Source organism: Hyla sarda, unplaced genomic scaffold, assembly GCF_029499605.1.
Source record: "Hyla sarda isolate aHylSar1 unplaced genomic scaffold, aHylSar1.hap1 scaffold_2609, whole genome shotgun sequence".
Classification (NCBI taxonomy): domain Eukaryota; kingdom Metazoa; phylum Chordata; class Amphibia; order Anura; family Hylidae; genus Hyla; species Hyla sarda.
In genome coordinates, this window is record NW_026609299.1 from 1 (window position 1) to 19147 (window position 19147).

The following is a 19147-nucleotide window of genomic DNA, read 5'->3' on the forward strand; positions in this document are numbered from 1 at the left end:
TGTGTGTGTGTGTTTGGTACTGATGTGGTGTGTGTGTGTGTTTGGTACTGATGTAGTGTGTGTGTGTGTTTGGTACTGATGTAGTGTGTGTGTGGTACTGATGTAGTGTGTGTGTGTGTGTGTGTGTGTTTGGTACTGATGTAGTGTGTGTGTGTGTGTTTGGTACTGATGTAGTGTGTGTGTGTGTGTGTGTGTGTGTTTGGTACTGATGTAGTGTGTGTGTGTGTTTGGTACTGATGTAGTGTGTGTGTGTGTGTGTTTGGTACTGATGTAGTGTGTGTGTGTGTGTGTTTGGTACTGATGTAGTGTGTGTGTGTGTGTGTTTGGTACTGATGTAGTGTGTGTGTGTGTTTGGTACTGATGTAGTGTGTGTGTGTGTGTTTGGTACTGATGTAGTGTGTGTGTGTGTGTTTGGTACTGATGTAGTGTGTGTGTGTGTGTTTGGTACTGATGTAGTGTGTGTGTGTGTGTTTGGTACTGATGTAGTGTGTGTGTGTGTGTGTTTGGTACTGATGTAGTGTGTGTGTGTGTTTGGTACTGATGTAGTGTGTGTGTGTGTGTGTGTGTGTGTGTTTGGTACTGATGTAGTGTGTGTGTGTGTGTGTTTGGTACTGATGTAGTAGTGTGTGTGTGTGTGTGTGTGTTTGGTACTGATGTAGTGTGTGTGTGTGTGTGTGTGTGTTTGGGACTGATGTAGTGTGTGTGTGTGTGTGTTTGGTACTGATGTAGTGTGTGTGTGTGTGTGTGTGTGTTTGGTACTGATGTAGTGTGTGTGTGTGTGTGTTTGGTACTGATGTAGTGTGTGTGTGTGTGTGTTTGGTACTGATGTAGTGTGTGTGTGTGTGTGTTTGGTACTGATGTAGTGTGTGTGTGTTTGGTACTGATGTAGTGTGTGTGTGTGTGTGTGTGTGTGTTTGGTACTGATGTAGTGTGTGTGTGGTACTGATGTAGTGTGTGTGTGTGTTTGGTACTGATGTAGTGTGTGTGTGTGTTTTGGTACTGATGTAGTGTGTGTGTGTGTTTGGTACTGATGTAGTGTGTGTGTGTGTTTGGTACTGATGTAGTGTGTGTGTGTGTGTGTGTGTTTGGTACTGATGTAGTGTGTGTGTGTGTGTGTGTGTGTTTGGTACTGATGTAGTGTGTGTGTGTGTGTGTGTGTGTGTGTGTGTGTTTGGTACTGATGTAGTGTGTGTGTTTGGTACTGATGTAGTGTGTGTGTGGTACTGATGTAGTGTGTGTGTGTGTGTGTGTTTGGTACTGATGTAGTGTGTGTGTGTGTGTGTGTGTTTGGTACTGATGTAGTGTGTGTGTGTGTGTGTTTGGTACTGATGTAGTGTGTGTGTTTGGTACTGATGTAGTGTGTGTGTGGTACTGATGTAGTGTGTGTGTGTGTTTGGTACTGATGTAGTGTGTGTGTGTGTGTGTTTGGTACTGATGTAGTGTGTGTGTGTGTGTGTGTGTTTGGTACTGATGTAGTGTGTGTGTGTGTGTTTGTACTGATGTAGTGTGTGTGTGTGTGTGTGTTTGGTACTGATGTAGTGTGTGTGTGTGTGTGTTTGGTACTGATGTAGTGTGTGTGTGTGTGTTTGGTACTGATGTAGTGTGTGTGTGTGTGTGTGTGTGTGTGTGTTTGGTACTGATGTAGTGTGTGTGTGTGTGTGTGTGTTTGGTACTGATGTAGTGTGTGTGTGTTTGGTACTGATGTAGTGTGTGTGTGTGTGTGTGTGTGTGTGTGTGTGTGTGTTTGGTACTGATGTAGTGTGTGTGTGTGTGTTTGGTACTGATGTAGTGTGTGTGTGGTACTGATGTAGTGTGTGTGTGTGTGTGTGTGTGTTTGGTACTGATGTAGTGTGTGTGTGTGTGTTTGGTACTGATGTAGTGTGTGTGTGTGTGTTTGGTACTGATGTAGTGTGTGTGTGAGTTTGGTACTGATGTAGTGTGTGTGTGTGTGTTTGGTACTGATGTAGTGTGTGTGTGTGTGTGTGTTTGGGACTGATGTAGTGTGTGTGTGTGTGTTTGGTACTGATGTAGTGTGTGTGTGTGTTTGGTACTGATGTAGTGTGTGTGTGTGTGTGTTTGGTACTGATGTAGTGTGTGTGTGTTTGGTACTGATGTAGTGTGTGTGTGTGTGTGTGTGTTTGGTACTGATGTAGTGTGTGTGTGGTACTGATGTAGTGTGTGTGTGTGTTTGGTACTGATGTAGTGTGTGTGTGGTACTGATGTAGTGTGTGTGTGTGTGTGTTTGGTACTGATGTAGTGTGTGTGTGTGTGTGTTTGGTACTGATGTAGTGTGTGTGTGTGTGTGTTTGGTACTGATGTAGTGTGTGTGTGTGTGTTTGGTACTGATGTAGTGTGTGTGTGTGTGTTTGGTACTGATGTAGTGTGTGTGGTACTGATGTAGTGTGTGTGTGTGTGTGTGTTTGGTACTGATGTAGTGTGTGTGTGGTACTGATGTAGTGTGTGTGTGTGTGTGTGTTTGGTACTGATGTAGTGTGTGTGTGAGTTTGGTACTGATGTAGTGTGTGTGTGTGTTTGGTACTGATGTAGTGTGTGTGTGTGTGTTTGGTACTGATGTAGTGTGTGTGTGTGTTTGGTACTGATGTAGTGTGTGTGTGTGTGTGTGTTTGGTACTGATGTAGTGTGTGTGTGTGTGTGTGTGTTTGGTACTGATGTAGTGTGTGTGTGTGTGTGTGTGTTTGGTACTGATGTAGTGTGTGTGTGTGTGTTTTGGTACTGATGTAGTGTGTGTGTGGTACTGATGTAGTGTGTGTGTGTGTGTGTGTGTGTTTGGTACTGATGTAGTGTGTGTGTGGTACTGATGTAGTGTGTGTGTGTGTGTGTTTGGTACTGATGTAGTGTGTGTGTGTGTGTGTGTGTGTGTGTTTGGTACTGATGTAGTGTGTGTGTGTGTGTGTGTGTGTTTGGTACTGATGTAGTGTGTGTGTGTGTGTGTTTGGTACTGATGTAGTGTGTGTGTGTGTGTTTGGTACTGATGTAGTGTGTGTGTGGTACTGATGTAGTGTGTGTGTGTGTGTGTGTGTGTTTGGTACTGATGTAGTGTGTGTGTGGTACTGATGTAGTGTGTGTGTGTGTGTGTGTGGTACTGATGTAGTGTGTGTGTGTGTGTGTGTGTGTGTGTGTGTTTGGTACTGATGTAGTGTGTGTGTGTGTGTTTGGTACTGATGTAGTGTGTGTGTGTGTGTGTGTGTGTGTGTTTGGTACTGATGTAGTGTGTGTGTGTGTGTTTGGTACTGATGTAGTGTGTGTGTGTGTGTTTGGTACTGATGTAGTGTGTGTGTGTGTGTTTGGTACTGATGTAGTGTGTGTGTGTGTGTGTGTGTTTGGTACTGATGTAGTGTGTGTGTGTGTGTGTTTGGTACTGATGTAGTGTGTGTGTGTGTGTGTTTGGTACTGATGTAGTGTGTGTGTGTGTGTGTTTGGTACTGATGTAGTGTGTGTGTGTGTGTGTGTTTGGTACTGATGTAGTGTGTGTGTGTGTGTGTTTGGTACTGATGTAGTGTGTGTGTGTGTGTGTGTGTTTGGTACTGATGTAGTGTGTGTGTGTGTGTGTGTGTTTGGTACTGATGTAGTGTGTGTGTGTGTGTGTTTGGTACTGATGTAGTGTGTGTGTGTGTTTGGTACTGATGTAGTGTGTGTGTGTGTGTGTGTGTGTTTGGTACTGATGTAGTGTGAGTGTGTGTGTGTGTGTTTGGTACTGATGTAGTGTGTGTGTGTGTGTGTTTGGTACTGATGTAGTGTGTGTGTGTGTGTGTTTGGTACTGATGTAGTGTGTGTGTGTGTGTGTTTGGTACTGATGTAGTGTGTGTGTGTTTGGTACTGATGTAGTGTGTGTGTGTGTGTGTGTTTGGTACTGATGTAGTGTGTGTGTGTGTGTGTTTGGTACTGATGTAGTGTGTGTGTGTGTGTGTGTGTGTTTGGTACTGATGTAGTGTGTGTGTGTGTGTGTGTTTGGTACTGATGTAGTGTGTGTGTGTTTGGTACTGATGTAGTGTGTGTGTGTTTGGTACTGATGTAGTGTGTGTGTGTGTGTGTGTGTGTGTGTTTGGTACTGATGTAGTGTGTGTGTTTGGTACTGATGTAGTGTGTGTGTGTGTGTGTGTGTGTTTGGTACTGATGTAGTGTGTGTGTGTTTGGTACTGATGTAGTGTGTGTGTGTTTGGTACTGATGTAGTGTGTGTGTGTGTGTGTGTGTTTGGTACTGATGTAGTGTGTGTGTGTGTGTGTGTGTGTTTGGTACTGATGTAGTGTGTGTGTGGTACTGATGTAGTGTGTGTGTGTGTGTGTTTGGTACTGATGTAGTGTGTGTGTGTGTGTGTTTGGTACTGATGTAGTGTGTGTGTGTGTGTGTTTGGTACTGATGTAGTGTGTGTGTGTGTGTGTGTGTGTGTGTGTGTGTGTGTGTGTTTGGTACTGATGTAGTGTGTGTGTGTGTGTTTGGTACTGATGTAGTGTGTGTGTGTGTGTGTGTGTGTGTTTGGTACTGATGTAGTGTGTGTGTGTGTTTGGTACTGATGTAGTGTGTGTGTGGTACTGATGTAGTGTGTGTGTGTGTTTGGTACTGATGTAGTGTGTGTGTGTGTGTTTGGTACTGATGTAGTGTGTGTGTGTGTGTGTGTTTGGTACTGATGTAGTGTGTGTGTGTGTTTGGTACTGATGTAGTGTGTGTGTGTGTGTGTGTGTGTTTGGTACTGATGTAGTGTGTGTGTGTGTGTGTGTGTTTGGTACTGATGTAGTGTGTGTGTGTGTGTGTGTTTGGTACTGATGTAGTGTGTGTGTGTGTGTGTGTGTTTGGTACTGATGTAGTGTGTGTGTGTGTGTGTGTGTTTGGTACTGATGTAGTGTGTGTGTGTTTGGTACTGATGTAGTGTGTGTGTGTGTGTGTTTGGTACTGATGTAGTGTGTGTGTGTGTTTGGTACTGATGTAGTGTGTGTGTGTGTGTGTGTGTGTGTTTGGTACTGATGTAGTGTGTGTGTGTGTGTTTGGTACTGATGTAGTGTGTGTGTGTGTGTGTGTGTGTGTTTGGTACTGATGTAGTGTGTGTGTGTGTGTGTGTGTGTGTGTGTGTGTGTGTGTGTTTGGTACTGATGTAGTGTGTGTGTGTTTGGTACTGATGTAGTGTGTGTGTGTTTGGTACTGATGTAGTGTGTGTGTGTGTGTGTGTGTTTGGTACTGATGTAGTGTGTGTGTGTGTTTGGTACTGATGTAGTGTGTGTGTGTTTGGTACTGATGTAGTGTGTGTGTGTGTGTGTGTGTTTGGTACTGATGTGGTGTGTGTGTGTGTGTGTGTGTGTTTGGTACTGATGTAGTGTGTGTGTGTGTGTGTGTGTGTTTGGTACTGATGTAGTGTGTGTGTGTGTGTGTTTGGTACTGATGTAGTGTGTGTGTGTGTTTGGTACTGATGTAGTGTGTGTGTGTGTGTGTGTGTGTGTTTGGTACTGATGTAGTGTGTGTGTGTGTGTGGTACTGATGTAGTGTGTGTGTGTGTGTGTGTGTGTGTGTGTGTGTGTGTGTTTGGTACTGATGTAGTGTGTGTGTGGTACTGATGTAGTGTGTGTGTGTGTTTGGTACTGATGTAGTGTGTGTGTGTGTGTTTGGTACTGATGTAGTGTGTGTGTGTGTGTTTGGTACTGATGTAGTGTGTGTGTGTGTGTTTGGTACTGATGTAGTGTGTGTGTGTGTGTTTGGTACTGATGTAGTGTGTGTGTGAGTTTGGTACTGATGTAGTGTGTGTGTGTGTTTGGTACTGATGTAGTGTGTGTGTGTGTGTGTGTTTGGTACTGATGTAGTGTGTGTGTGTGTTTGGTACTGATGTAGTGTGTGTGTGTGTGTTTGGTACTGATGTAGTGTGTGTGTGTGTGTGTGTTTGTACTGATGTAGTGTGTGTGTGTGTGTGTGTGTGTTTGGTACTGATGTAGTGTGTGTGTGTGTTTGTACTGATGTAGTGTGTGTGTGGTACTGATGTAGTGTGTGTGGTACTGATGTAGTGTGTGTGTGGTACTGATGTAGTGTGTGTGTGTTTGGTACTGATGTAGTGTGTGTGTTTGGTACTGATGTAGTGTGTGTGTTTGGTACTGATGTAGTGTGTTTGTGTGTGTGTGTGTTTGGTACTGATGTAGTGTGTGTGTGTGTGTGTGTGTTTGGTACTGATGTGGTGTGTGTGTGTTTGGTACTGATGTGGTGTGTGTGTGTTTGGTACTGATGTAGTGTGTGTGTTTGGTACTGATGTGGTGTGTGTGTGTTTGGTACTGATGTAGTGTGTGTGTGTTTGGTACTGATGTAGTGTGTTTGTGTGTTTGTGTTTGTACTGATGTAGTGTGTGTGTGTGTGTGTTTGGTACTGATGTAGTGTGTGTGTGTGTGTGTGTTTGTACTGATGTAGTGTGTGTGTGTGTGTGTGTTTGGTACTGATGTAGTGTGTGTGTTTGTACTGATGTAGTGTGTGTGTGTGTGTGTTTGGTACTGATGTAGTGTGTGTGTGTGTGTGTTTGTACTGATGTAGTGTGTGTGTGTGTGTGTTTGGTACTGATGTAGTGTGTGTGTGTGTGTGTTTGTACTGATGTAGTGTGTGTGTGTGTGTGTTTGGTACTGATGTAGTGTGTGTGTGTGTGTGTTTGTACTGATGTAGTGTGTGTGTGTGTGTGTGTGTGTGTTTGGTACTGATGTAGTGTGTGTGTGTGTGTGTTTGGTACTGATGTAGTGTGTGTGTGTGTGTTTGGTACTGATGTAGTGTGTGTGTGGTACTGATGTAGTGTGTGTGTGTGTGTGTGTGTGTGTGTGTTTGGTACTGATGTGGTGTGTGTTTGTGTTTGTACTGATGTAGTGTGTGTGTGTGTTTGGTACTGATGTAGTGTGTGTGTGTGTTTGGTACTGATGTGGTGTGTGTGTGTGTGTTTGGTACTGATGTGGTGTGTGTGTGTGTGTTTGGTACTGATGTAGTGTGTGTGTGTGTGTTTGGTACTGATGTAGTGTGTGTGTGTGTTTGTACTGATGTAGTGTGTGTGTGTGTGTGTGTGTTTGGTACTGATGTAGTGTGTGTGTTTGGTACTGATGTAGTGTGTGTGTGTGTGTGTGTGTGTGTGTGTGTGTGTTTGGTACTGATGTAGTGTGTGTGTGTGTTTGTACTGATGTAGTGTGTGTGTGTGTGTGTTTGTGTGTTTGTACTGATGTAGTGTGTGTGTGTGTGTGTGTGTGTTTGGTACTGATGTAGTGTGTGTGTTTGGTACTGATGTAGTGTGTGTGTGTGTTTGTACTGATGTAGTGTGTGTGTGTGTGTGTGTGTGTTTGTGTGTTTGTACTGATGTAGTGTGTGTGTGTGTGTGTTTGGTACTGATGTAGTGTGTGTGTTTGGTACTGATGTAGTGTGTTTGTGTGTTTGTACTGATGTAGTGTGTGTGTGTGTGTTTGGTACTGATGTAGTGTGTGTGTGTGTGATCTGGGTTATACTTTAGCTGGTATATATTGTTCACACTGGTCACATGACCCTTCTGACCGCCCCAGGTGCTGCTCCATATAGTGACCCAGCCAAAGACTTTGATGAAAATAAAGAGAATAAGACCCCGGACGGCTCTCAGAAGGACCCCGACTGGATGCAGTATGAGCTGGAGCGGGAGGAGCAGGAGCTGCAGCAGGCGCTGGCCCAGTCCCTCCAGGAACAGGTGAGACCAGGGTTTACCTGCTCGGGGTTGTCTGTTGGGAAATGTTCAGTCACATGACACCACGTGGTTGTCCACTATTTACCGGTTTGTATCATACTCTAGGTGACTATGGGGGAGATTTATCAAAATCTGTCGAAAGGAAAAGTTGCTGAGATGCCCATAGCGACCAATCGGATGGCTTCTTTAATTTTGTTTAGAATGCACAAACACAGATGTGGATAGGTGGAAATCCAGGCAGGGGTTCCCTTTCCTTCCAGTAGAAAGATCTGACCGGCAGGTGGCGCTTCACCAGCGTGGAGACACAGGAGTCGGGTGTACAGTGGGGACACTTTTATTAGGATTCATAAAAAGCAAGGTACAGGTGCAGACAATGCGTTTTGGAGGGGCTCCCTCCTTCGTCAGGTGCTGTACCTTACACCACTGTACACCTGCCTCCCGTGTTTCCAGGCCGGTGTAGCGCCACCTGCCACAATCAAATCTTTCTACTGGAAGGAAAGAGAACCCTGCATTCTAAACCGTCCTTGACGGGACTGACGGCCAGCTGCTCCCGACATACCTGCCTAAAACTCTAACCAGTGTTGTGCCTGTAATAGTGCAACCTGCGAAGGTGAGCAGGTCCATTACCTGTTGTTACCCTCCGCTGGTATCGCTGATAATTGGTACTATATAGAGCCTATATAGTATATTTAGGCCTTTTCAAAAATGAAAGAAGTAATCTGATTGGTTTCTATGGGCGACTCGGCAATGTTTCCTCTAGATGGGTTTTGATAAATCTCTCCCTGTGTCTTTATAGAAGATGAGGCACAAGAGCCGATGTGTTACGGCTCCGTTCCTTATACAGGATAGAGGGGTGTGGTGGAGGTGTTGTTGCGGTGTAATTGCTGTGTCGTAAGGGATTGGTGGATCTGCTGTTCATGTCATTTCTTCATCTACAGGAGGCGCGAGAACTGAAGGAAGACAATGACCTGAAAAGAGCCACAGAACTGAGCTTACAAGGTGACAATACCACAGGGACACACCCACTGAAGGGCAATCCCACCTTAATCCCCTATACAGAGGATGGGTGGGAGGTGTATGGTCAGGACAGAGCGCTGGGCGGGTCGCAATAAGAACTTTTACACCTCCAGGCCTATGGGCAATTCTAGTACGTACAGAAGTCCCGTTTCTTTTCCATCGTCTCCGGGCTGTCGACAAATAAAAAACAGTCTGGACTCTCCTACTGCGGCTCCAGTCCTCCGCTGCCGTCTTCTTCCTGGTTGACGGGGGTCAATGCGTCACACTGCCGCTCAACCCATCCCTGGCCTAGGCAGGACATCGCTGCATCTGACGATCAGTTGATTAGTAGTGTGACGCACTGCCCATCGGCAAGAAGGAAAAGGACTGCACCAGAGAACTGGAACGGCCAAGTCCAGGCTGGTTTTTATAGGCCAGCGGCCCAGGGATGATGGCAAAGAAAAGTTCTAAACAGGACTTTAATCACCATCAATAAAAAAAATCTCAAAAGATGAAGGGCCCATCCATCCATTGTCACCCTCTGATCCCGGACACATTGTAATGATCGGTGACCTCACCATGCTTTCATCAATTGTCACCATCTGATCCCGGACACATTGTAATGATCGGTCCCCCGCCATACTTCCATCCATTGTCACCCTCTTATCCCGGACACATTGTAATGCTCGGTGCCCCGCCATGCTTCCATCCATCGGTCAGCAGCTGATCCCGGACACATTGTAATGATCGGTCCCCCGCCATACTTTCATCCATTGTCACCCTCTTATCCCGGACACATTGTAATGATCGGTCCCCCGCCATGCTTCCATCCATCGGTCAGCAGCTGATCCCGGACACATTGTAATGATCGGTGCCCCCGCCATACTTCCATCCATTGTCACCCTCTGATCCCGGACACATTGTAATGATCGGTGCCCCCGCCATACTTCCATCCATTGTCACCCTCTTATCCCGGACACATTGTAATGATCGGTCCCCCGCCATGCTTCCATCCATCGGTCAGCAGCTGATCCCAGACGCATTGTAATGATCGGTGACCCCGCCATGCTTCCATCCATTGTCACCCTCTGATCCCGGGCTTATTGTAATGATCGGTGCCCCCGCCATGCTTCCATCAATTGTCACCCTCTGATCCTGGACACATTGTAATGATCGGTCCCCCGCCATACTTCCATCCATTGTCACCATCTGATCCCGGACACATTGTAATGATCGGTGCCACCGCCATGCTTCCATCCATTGTCACCCTCTGATCCCGGACACATTGTAATGATCGGTGCCCCCGCCATGCTTCCATCCATTGTCACCCTCTGATCCCGGACACATTGTAATGCTCGGTGCCCCCGCCATGCTTCCATCCATGGTCACCCTCTGATCCCGGACACCTTGTAATGATCGGTGACCCCACCATGCTTCCATCCATTGTCACCCTCTGATCCCGGACACCTTGTAATGCTCGGTGCCCCGCCATGCTTCCATCCATCGGTCAGCAGGTGCCCCCGCCATGCTTCCATCCATGGTCACCCTCTGATCCCGGACACATTGTAATGTTCGGTGCCCCGCCATGCTTCCATCCATTGTCACCCTCTGATCCAAGACACATTGTAATGCTCGGTGCCCCGCCATGCTTCCATCCATTGTCACCCTCTGATCCCGGACACCTTGTAATGATCGGTGCCCCGCCATGTTTCCATCCATCGGTCAGCAGGTGCCCCCGCCATGCTTCCATCCATGGTCACCCTCTGATCCCGGACACATTGTAATGATCGGTGCCCCCGCCATGCTTCCATCCATTGTCACCCTCTGATCCCGGACACATTGTAATGCTCGGTGCCCCCGCCATGCTTCCATCCATGGTCACCCTCTGATCCCGGACACCTTGTAATGATCGGTGACCCCACCATGCTTCCATCCATTGTCACCCTCTGATCCCGGACACCTTGTAATGCTCGGTGCCCCGCCATGCTTCCATCCATCGGTCAGCAGGTGCCCCCGCCATGCTTCCATCCATGGTCACCCTCTGATCCCGGACACATTGTAATGTTCGGTGCCCCGCCATGCTTCCATCCATTGTCACCCTCTGATCCAAGACACATTGTAATGCTCGGTGCCCCGCCATGCTTCCATCCATGGTCACCCTCTGATCCCGGACACCTTGTAATGATCGGTGACCCCACCATGCTTCCATCCATTGTCACCCTCTGATCCCGGACACCTTGTAACGCTCGGTGCCCCGCCATGCTTCCATCCATCGGTCAGCAGGTGCCCCCGCCATGCTTCCATCCATGGTCACCCTCTGATCCCGGACACATTGTAATGTTCGGTGCCCCGCCATGCTTCCATCCATTGTCACCCTCTGATCCAAGACACATTGTAATGCTCGGTGCCCCGCCATGCTTCCATCCATTGTCACCCTCTGATCCCGGACACCTTGTAATGATCGGTGCCCCGCCATGTTTCCATCCATCGGTCAGCAGGTGCCCCCGCCATGCTTCCATCCATGGTCACCCTCTGATCCCGGACACATTGTAATGATCGGTGCCCCCGCCATGCTTCCATCCATTGTCACCCTCTGATCCCGGACACATTGTAATGATCGGTGCCCCGCCATGCTTCCATCCATTGTCACCCTCTTATCCCGGACACATTGTAATGATCGGTCCCCCGCCATGCTTCCATCCATCGGTCAGCAGCTGTTCCCGGACACATTGTAATGCTCGGTGCCCCGCCATGCTTCCATCCATCGGTCAGCAGCTGATCCCGGACACATTGTAATGATCGGTGCCCCCGCCATGCTTCCATCCATTGTCACCCTCTTATCCCGGACACCTTGTAATGATCGGTGACCCCGCCATGCTTCCATCCATTGTCACCCTCTTATCCCGGACACATTGTAATGATCGGTGACCCCGCCATGCTTCCATCCATTGTCACCCTCTTATCCCGGACACATTGTAATGATCGGTCCCCCGCCATGCTTTCATCCATCGGTCAGCAGCTGATCCCGGACACATTGTAATGATCGGTCCCCCGCCATGCTTTCATCCATTGTCACCCTCTGATCCCGGACACATTGTAATGATCGGTGACCCCGCCATGCTTCCATCCATTGTCACCCTCTTATCCCGGACACATTGTAATGATCGGTCCCCCGCCATGCTTTCATCCATTGTCACCCTCTGATCCCGGACACATTGTAATGATCGGTGACCCCGCCATGCTTCCATCCATTGTCCATTGTCACCCTCTGATCCCGGACACATTGTAATGATCGGTCCCCCGCCATGCTTTCATCCATTGTCACCCTCTGATCCCGGACACATTGTAATGATCGGTGACCCCGCCATGCTTCCATCCATTGTCACCCTCTTATCCCGGACACATTGTAATGCTCGGTGCCCCCAGGGCTGGATGTGATGTTACTGATGGCTGTCATGTCCTCATACAGAATTTACCAGCTCCTTTCTGGACGGGTCATTGTCTGATGAGGATTCTGGGAATGAAGAGGTTCTGGATATGGAGTACACCGAGGAGGAAGCTGAGGAGCTGAAGAGAAACGCAGAGGTGACACTCCTCCCCCTTTATGTCTGATCCTCCTCCTCCCCCCCTTCATGTCTGACACTCCTCCCCCCACCCCCCTTTCATGTCTGACACTCCTCCCCCCCCTTTCATGTCTGACACTCCTCCCCCCCCCCCTTCATGTCTGACACTCCCCCCCCCCCCCTCATGTCTGACACTCCTCCCCCCCCCCCCTCATGTCTGACACTCCCCCCCCCCCCCTCATGTCTGACACTCCTCCCCCCCCCCCCCCCCTCATGTCTGACACTCCTCCCCCCCCCTCATGCCTGACACTCCTCCCCCCCCTCATGTCTGACACTCCTCCCCCCCCTTCATGCCTGACACTCCTCCCCCCCCTCTCATGTCTGACACTCCTCCCCCCCCCTCATGCCTGACACTCCTCCCCCCCCCTCATGTCTGACACTCCTCCTCCCCCCTCATGTCTGACACTCCTCCCCCCCCTTCATGCCTGACACTCCTCCCCCCCCTTCATGTCTGACACTCCTCCCCCCCCCTCATGTCTGACACTCCTCCCCCCCCCCCTCATGTCTGACACTCCTCCCCCCCCCCTCATGTCTGACACTCCTCCCCCCCCCTTCATGCCTGACACTCCTCCCCCCCCTCTCATGTCTGACACTCCTCCCCCCCCCCTCATGCCTGACACTCCCTCCCCCCCCCTCATGTCTGACACTCCTCCTCCCCCCTCATGTCTGACACTCCTCCTCCCCCCCTCATGTCTGACACTCCTCCCCCCCCTTCATGCCTGACACTCCTCCCCCCCCCTCATGTCTGACACTCCTCCCCCCCCCCCTCATGTCTGACACTCCTCCCCCCCCCCCTCATGTCTGACACTCCTCCCCCCCCCCCTCATGTCTGACACTCCTCCCCCCCCCCCTCATGTCTGACACTCCTCCCCCCCCCCCTCATGTCTGACACTCCTCCCCCCCCCCCCTCATGTCTGACACTCCTCCCCCCCCCCCTTCATGTCTGACACTCCTCCTCCCCCCCCCTTCATGTCTGACACTCCTCCTCCCCCCCCCCTTCATGTCTGACACTCCTCCTCCCCCCCCCCTTCATGTCTGACACTCCTCCTCCCCCCCCCTTTCATGTCTGACACTCCTCCTCCCCCCCCCCCTTTCATGTCTGACACTCCTCCTCCCCCCCCCCCTTTCATGTCTGACACTCCTCCTCTCTCCCCCCCCCCCCCCTTCATGGCTGACATTCCTTCCCCCCCCCCCCTTCATGGCTGACATTCTTCTTCTCCCCCTCCCCCCCCCCCCCCTTCCTGGCTGACATTCCTCCTCCCCCCCCCCTTTCATGTCTGACACTCCTCCTCCCCCCCTTTCATGTCTGACACTCCTCCTCTCTCCCCCCCCCCCCCCTTCATGGCTGACATTCCTTCCCCCCCCCCCCTTCATGGCTGACATTCCTTCCGCCCCCCCCCTTCCTGGCTGACATTCCTTCCCCCCCCCCCCCCCTTCATGGCTGACATTCTTCTTCTCCCCCTCCCCCCCCCCCCCCCCCCCCTTCCTGGCTGACATTCCTCCTCCCCCCCCCCCCTTTCATGTCTGACACTCCTCCTCCCCCCCCTCATATCTGTTGTGTCCCCCAATTCTAATGCTCCTGGTGTCTTGATTTGCAGAGTGGGGAACTGCAGCACTCCTATCGCTTGGTCAGCGTTGTCAGCCATATTGGAAGCTCCTCATCCTCCGGTACAGCGGATGTTTTTGGTTTCTGTAATTCCGTCTCTTCCTCTGTTCTCACGTGTAATGAAGGTTTGTGATTCTTCTATATTCAGGACATTACATCAGTGATGTGTATGACATAAAGAAACAAGCATGGCTGACCTACAACGACCTGGCCGTGTCTCGCACCCAGGAGGCCACTGTCCAGAATGAGCGGGACCGCAGCGGCTACATCTTCTTCTATATGCACAAGTGAGTCTAGTGATACTCAGGTTCACTATATGGTGGTGGAAGATGATGGCAGGTTACATTGGCCATTGCTGCTGCCACCTGTACAGCACCTCACATATTTGTAGGAGATTACCATTCAATCACCACCATGCTGGAAGTGCACACGTCTATTACAGAAAGTACGCATGTTTTGTTCATTAGATTGCAAAGGGTTAAAGGGGTTCTCTGCCCCTAATACATCATATCCCTATCCAAAGGATGTGGAATAACATGTCTGACCGCGGGGGTCCACTCATGTCTATGGGACGGGGGCATGCGCAACCAGAGCTATCATCTGTAGACATGAATGGAGGGGCGTGATGTCATGACCATAGCCGCCCAAAGCTGGAATTCTGAACATAAACGTGTAGGGGGCCGGACCCCCCATGATCAGACATCTTATCCCCTATCCTATAATGTCTCATCCTACAAAATATCTCTATGGGAGAGCTGTTTGGTTGTGTTTGGCTCTCCCATAGAGATATAGGGGGGGGCTGGGGTGCGAGGGCGTGACTTCATCCCTAACTACCTTACACCCCCCACCCCTCAGGCGTGACCTTGACCTCGTCCTTGTCCTCTTCCCTGTCATTCAGGTGTCGTTCTCTCTCTTCCCTTTAGGGAGATATTTGAAGAAATGGTTGACGAGGAGAATAAAGCACAAAGCTACAGTGGTGACGCCAACAGATTGAGACCCTGCCTGTGAGGCTGGTGTGGCGGTCTTGCACACGTGCGGCTCTGGAGCTGCAGACTTGTGTCTTCCCCATTGGCTGATGTGATGTCTCCGCACTGTGGCTGCTGACCCCTCTGGGCCGGATGTCTTCTCCATTCTCACCTTCTGTATAGTTGGTGATGAGGCCGTTCACACACAGCATTTTGTTGTTGTTTTAAGCCAAAGCCAAAAGTTGATCCATTGGTCTAATCTCCTTGGATTCAGTGCGCATGGCGGTGGGATCCCGGTGTCAGGCGGCAGGGGCGCGTGGGATCCCGGTGTCAGGCGGCAGGGGCGGGTGGGATCCCGGGGTCAGGCGGCAGGGGCGGGTGGGATCCCGGGGTCAGACGGCAGGGGCGCTGGCGTCCTGTAGTTAGGGAGGAGGGGAGGTGAAGTCCTGGGGGTCAGGTGGCAGGGCAATGGGGTATGATGAAAAGGCAGACAGGAGAGGTAATGGCATTTTGTATTTTGGGGGTCAAGTGCGAATGGCAGTGGAGGCTTCGTGAGGGGGGGGGGGGGGGTGAGGGTCCCTGGAGGTCAGGCAGGAGGGGGGGGGGGGGGGGGGGGGGGGGTGGGTCCCTGTAGGTTGTAGGTCATGTGGGGGGGGGGGGGGTGTTGTGAGGGTCCCTGGAGGTCAGGCAGGAGGTGGGGGGTGAGGGTCCCTGGAGGTCAGGCAATTAGGACAGTTTGGTCCTTCCTTTTATATTTCCTGTTCGTTTTTTAAACCTTCTGGCTAAAAATACTGAATGAACAATCTTCCACAAGCAGTGGTGTGTGAACTGCTCCCAAATTCTGGTGGTCCGCAGGTAGACGGGACACTGAACGCCTTCATTTTACCTGCAGCGGTGTGTGAACTGCTCCCAAATCCTGGTGGTCCGCAGGTAGATGGGACACTGAACGCCTTCATTTTACCTGCAGCGGTGTGTGAACTGCTCCCAAATCCTGGTGGTCCGCAGGTAGACGGGACACTGAACGCCTTCATTTTACCTGCAGCTGATCGGTTTGCCTCTATCAGCCATTTTGGTTACCATGGTAAATTGACAGCTCACTGCCCTGTGGGTATAACGCCCCCCTCAGGTGCCGTCTGTTATGTGAGAGTTGTACGTTTTGTTAATAGGGAAGTTAGATCATTCCTGCTGTTCATAGCAATAAGATGGCGGCACTGTGTGGAGATGGGGAGCTGCCTGCACCATGACAATCAGCCGCGGAGGTGAGCACCATATTTTTACAGGTTCTCTTCCTGCAGGTTTGGTCCTTTGTTCTTTTATACATGTGGGCATTATTATTGTTATTGTGGATCTCGCTCATCGTTTGGATGCTTTTCTCTGGTTTCTCATCATTCTCCATAAATCCTGCGCGGTTCCTTTTACTTCAGACTTCACCGTTTCTCGTCCGCTCTTTACACCTTTTATATAAATCTTTTTGTGTGGTCCTCTGCCCCAAGGTTTTGGATGTATTTTGGTTTAGTTGTACATATTCTATTATATTTAACTATTTTAGGCTTTTATGTTGTCTTTATTTAGTATGATAAAGACATAAAGATGGTCAATAATTTGCTGCATTTTTGTGGTTCTTTTTTTCCTCCAGAACACCGCTATGTACTGTTCTGATATATTATATTTGTGATTGGGGCTTACACATTCGTACTCGTGATAACAATGATATATACTTACTTGTTATGTACACATTATGACAACCTATCGGTCTGAGATGTGCCCGATGACCGCGACGGAGGCCATACCTTAAGAGGGCAAAAAGTAAATCTAGTAGGGAATTAAATGTAATCAAGGACTAAAGCCCCTACCCTAGCACTGACCAAGATAAAGCGCTGATATTGAGATGGAATTGGTGAAGTGAACTGACAGGCCCAGGAATCGATGCCTGGAAACTGAAGAGTGTTGTAGTCATGCCCACCCCCTACCGAAACCAGCGTTGGCACTTGCGCAAGGTCAGGCCAAACCCCCAGCTGATGTCTGCTTGTAGCATGCTGCCTAATATCAGTGTGGGAGTGAAACACTGTGACTTATCAGGCCTGATGAATCCCATCATGTTCCTGCTAATAAGTGGCAAAATATATAACTGTTAGCATATAGGCACAACCACCAGCCCCGATTACCCTTGGCGTTGAACAGCCTAATTGCCTGTAGATCAAACAATATCCGAACACCTTACCTGCAAACTAAGCCAACCCAATGCCCCATTCCTAACACCACTGCCTCATGAATGGTGTCCCACTGCGAGTGACCCACTAGCTATCCTGTCTGTAATTTGCCTACCCAAATGTACTTGCAGACACAACTGCTCTGTGCCTGAGCCGTCGTGCCCACAAGCTGGACAATTGTGCAAATGATAATGCCGGTGAAGCAGGCGCTAATAGGGCCGTCTACCTTGTGAATGGACTCTGCTGGAAACATGTTGGTGACAACTTGTGTGGTGTATCCCCTGGCAGATGTGTTGTCACACATGGTGACCCCGTGTGTGGCGAGTTGCTCTAGCTCACCCGTGGTCTATTGCTTTGTGACTGTGTCAGTAGTGTAGTCCTGCGTGAGCCTTACCCTGCGGACGTGGCAGGCATGAAGGGTAATAAACCTATGTCGGAATGTTGCTCTGAAGACGTGTCAGTAACAATAACCTGCGTGGCAACTCCCCCTTCAGACGTGGCAGGCATAACAGGTAAACAACCACCTATGTGTCGTACTGTTATTGCTCTGAAGACGTGTCAGTAACGATAACCTGCATGCAGCCCCCCCCCCTGCAGACGTGGCAGACATAAAGGGAAAACAACCACCTGTGTGGCGTAATGTTATTGCTCTGAAGACATGTCAGTAACAATAACCTGCGTGCTGCCTCTCCCTGCAGACGTAGCAGGCATAACAGGTAACCCACCTGTGTCGTGATGTTAGGTAACAACCTGCGTGGTGCCTCCTCCTGCAGACGTGGCAGACAAGACAGGTTAAAAAACACCTGTGTCGTGATGTTATTGCTCTGAAGGCGTGGTAGTCATGGGAACTATAACGTAGTCAAGAGCGTGTGATGGTATGCGCACTATTACTGCATGGAAGCACCCACAATGTACAATGAAAACTATGAGCATAAACACTAAACCAAATGCTACCAGCTCGCCAATGCCATGCACCTTCGCATGGCTCTGACACCATGAGCGTCTGAACAACCTGAAAACCCGAGGCGCATGAAACACAGAGAAACAAAGCACCACACATGCACAACCAGTACCTCGTCAAGAGTGCATGTGTCATGAAAAGCAATGGATGTCTGACCAACGAGACTGCATGATTAGCAAAGAACTGTGAGCGTATGCCACCGTAAGAGCTAAGGACAAATGCACCGAACGGTATGGATGCTGATGAGTGTATGTACAGTACGAATGGCAAAAACGTAATGTCAATGCCAAGAGCATTTGGCCGTGTAAATGTCATGAGTGGTATAGATACCATTGCGTATGAATAAAATAAAATCCATTGCATGTGGACAGTAACAGCGTGTATGAACCGTGTAAAAGCCATGAGCAAATGACAGTAAAAAAATGCTAAAAGCGTGTGAAAAAAGTGTGGTTAACAAACACAGTGATGATGTTTTGAACATATGTACATGCGATGAGCGCATGGCCACTATAGATACTGAGCTTATGACCAGCATAGTGGCCATGCAGTGAATGCAACGGTATTGATGCCGACATATGACCAGTATGTGTGTTGTGACCATATGAAAGGTGCAAAACGCCATGTGCATATGACAGCAAACCTGTGGGTGTGTGCACAGTATGAATATTGTGGGCATGCGATCTGTATGAATAACAAGCGTACGGGCAGTATGAATGCCATGAGTGTATGCAGTGTGTAACTGGTGTGAGTATAGCTGCCCTGGCTTATGACCAGCATGAATTCCACAATCACGTAGATGTCCTGAGCGTATCAACAGAAATGAAATGCCATGAGCATAATGCATGAAATAACCGCCAGAGCGCATGGACCCGTGTAGAAACCTCCGCAGCTGCCCAGTGTAAAACGCCACAGCACATGAACAGTGTAGAGCTATGAACGTCTGAACAAATGCGCATGGTGTGGACAATTTCAATGTCAAAAGCGTATGAAAGTGTGAATGCTATGATGTGTGTAAGGAAACCAAGAGCGTATACCCGCTGTGAATGCCGTGAGCGTGTGAACGCTATACAGCAATGCGTGTGTGAACCGAGTGAAATTCGTGAGCGTGTGCAA

At 49.4% G+C, this 19147-nt stretch overlaps 1 protein-coding gene across 1 annotated transcript; it reads left to right on the top strand.

Moving 5' to 3' along the window:
* Window positions 1–7460: 7460 nt before the first annotated feature.
* On the top strand, window positions 7461–15230 carry LOC130324236 (ubiquitin carboxyl-terminal hydrolase 37-like). The gene is made up of 6 exons (XM_056553223.1): window positions 7461–7676; window positions 8612–8672; window positions 12139–12254; window positions 13891–13960; window positions 14047–14185; window positions 14822–15230. Exons 1-6 carry the CDS (start codon window positions 7497–7499, stop codon window positions 14904–14906), a joined length of 651 nt encoding a protein of 216 aa, XP_056409198.1. The 5' UTR covers window positions 7461–7496; the 3' UTR covers window positions 14907–15230.
* The last annotated feature ends 3917 nt before the right edge of the window (window positions 15231–19147 follow it).

Excerpts from the sequence above, each read along its gene's own strand:
- LOC130324236 (XM_056553223.1), top strand. The coding sequence starts at position 7,497 with ATGACCCTTCTGACCGCCCCAGGTGCTGCTCCATATAGTGACCCAGCC. Across the intron at positions 7,677-8,611 it reads CCCAGTCCCTCCAGGAACAG|GAGGCGCGAGAACTGAAGGA; the intron begins GTGAGACCAGGG and ends CTTCATCTACAG. Across the intron at positions 12,255-13,890 it reads AGCTGAAGAGAAACGCAGAG|AGTGGGGAACTGCAGCACTC; the intron begins GTGACACTCCTC and ends CTTGATTTGCAG.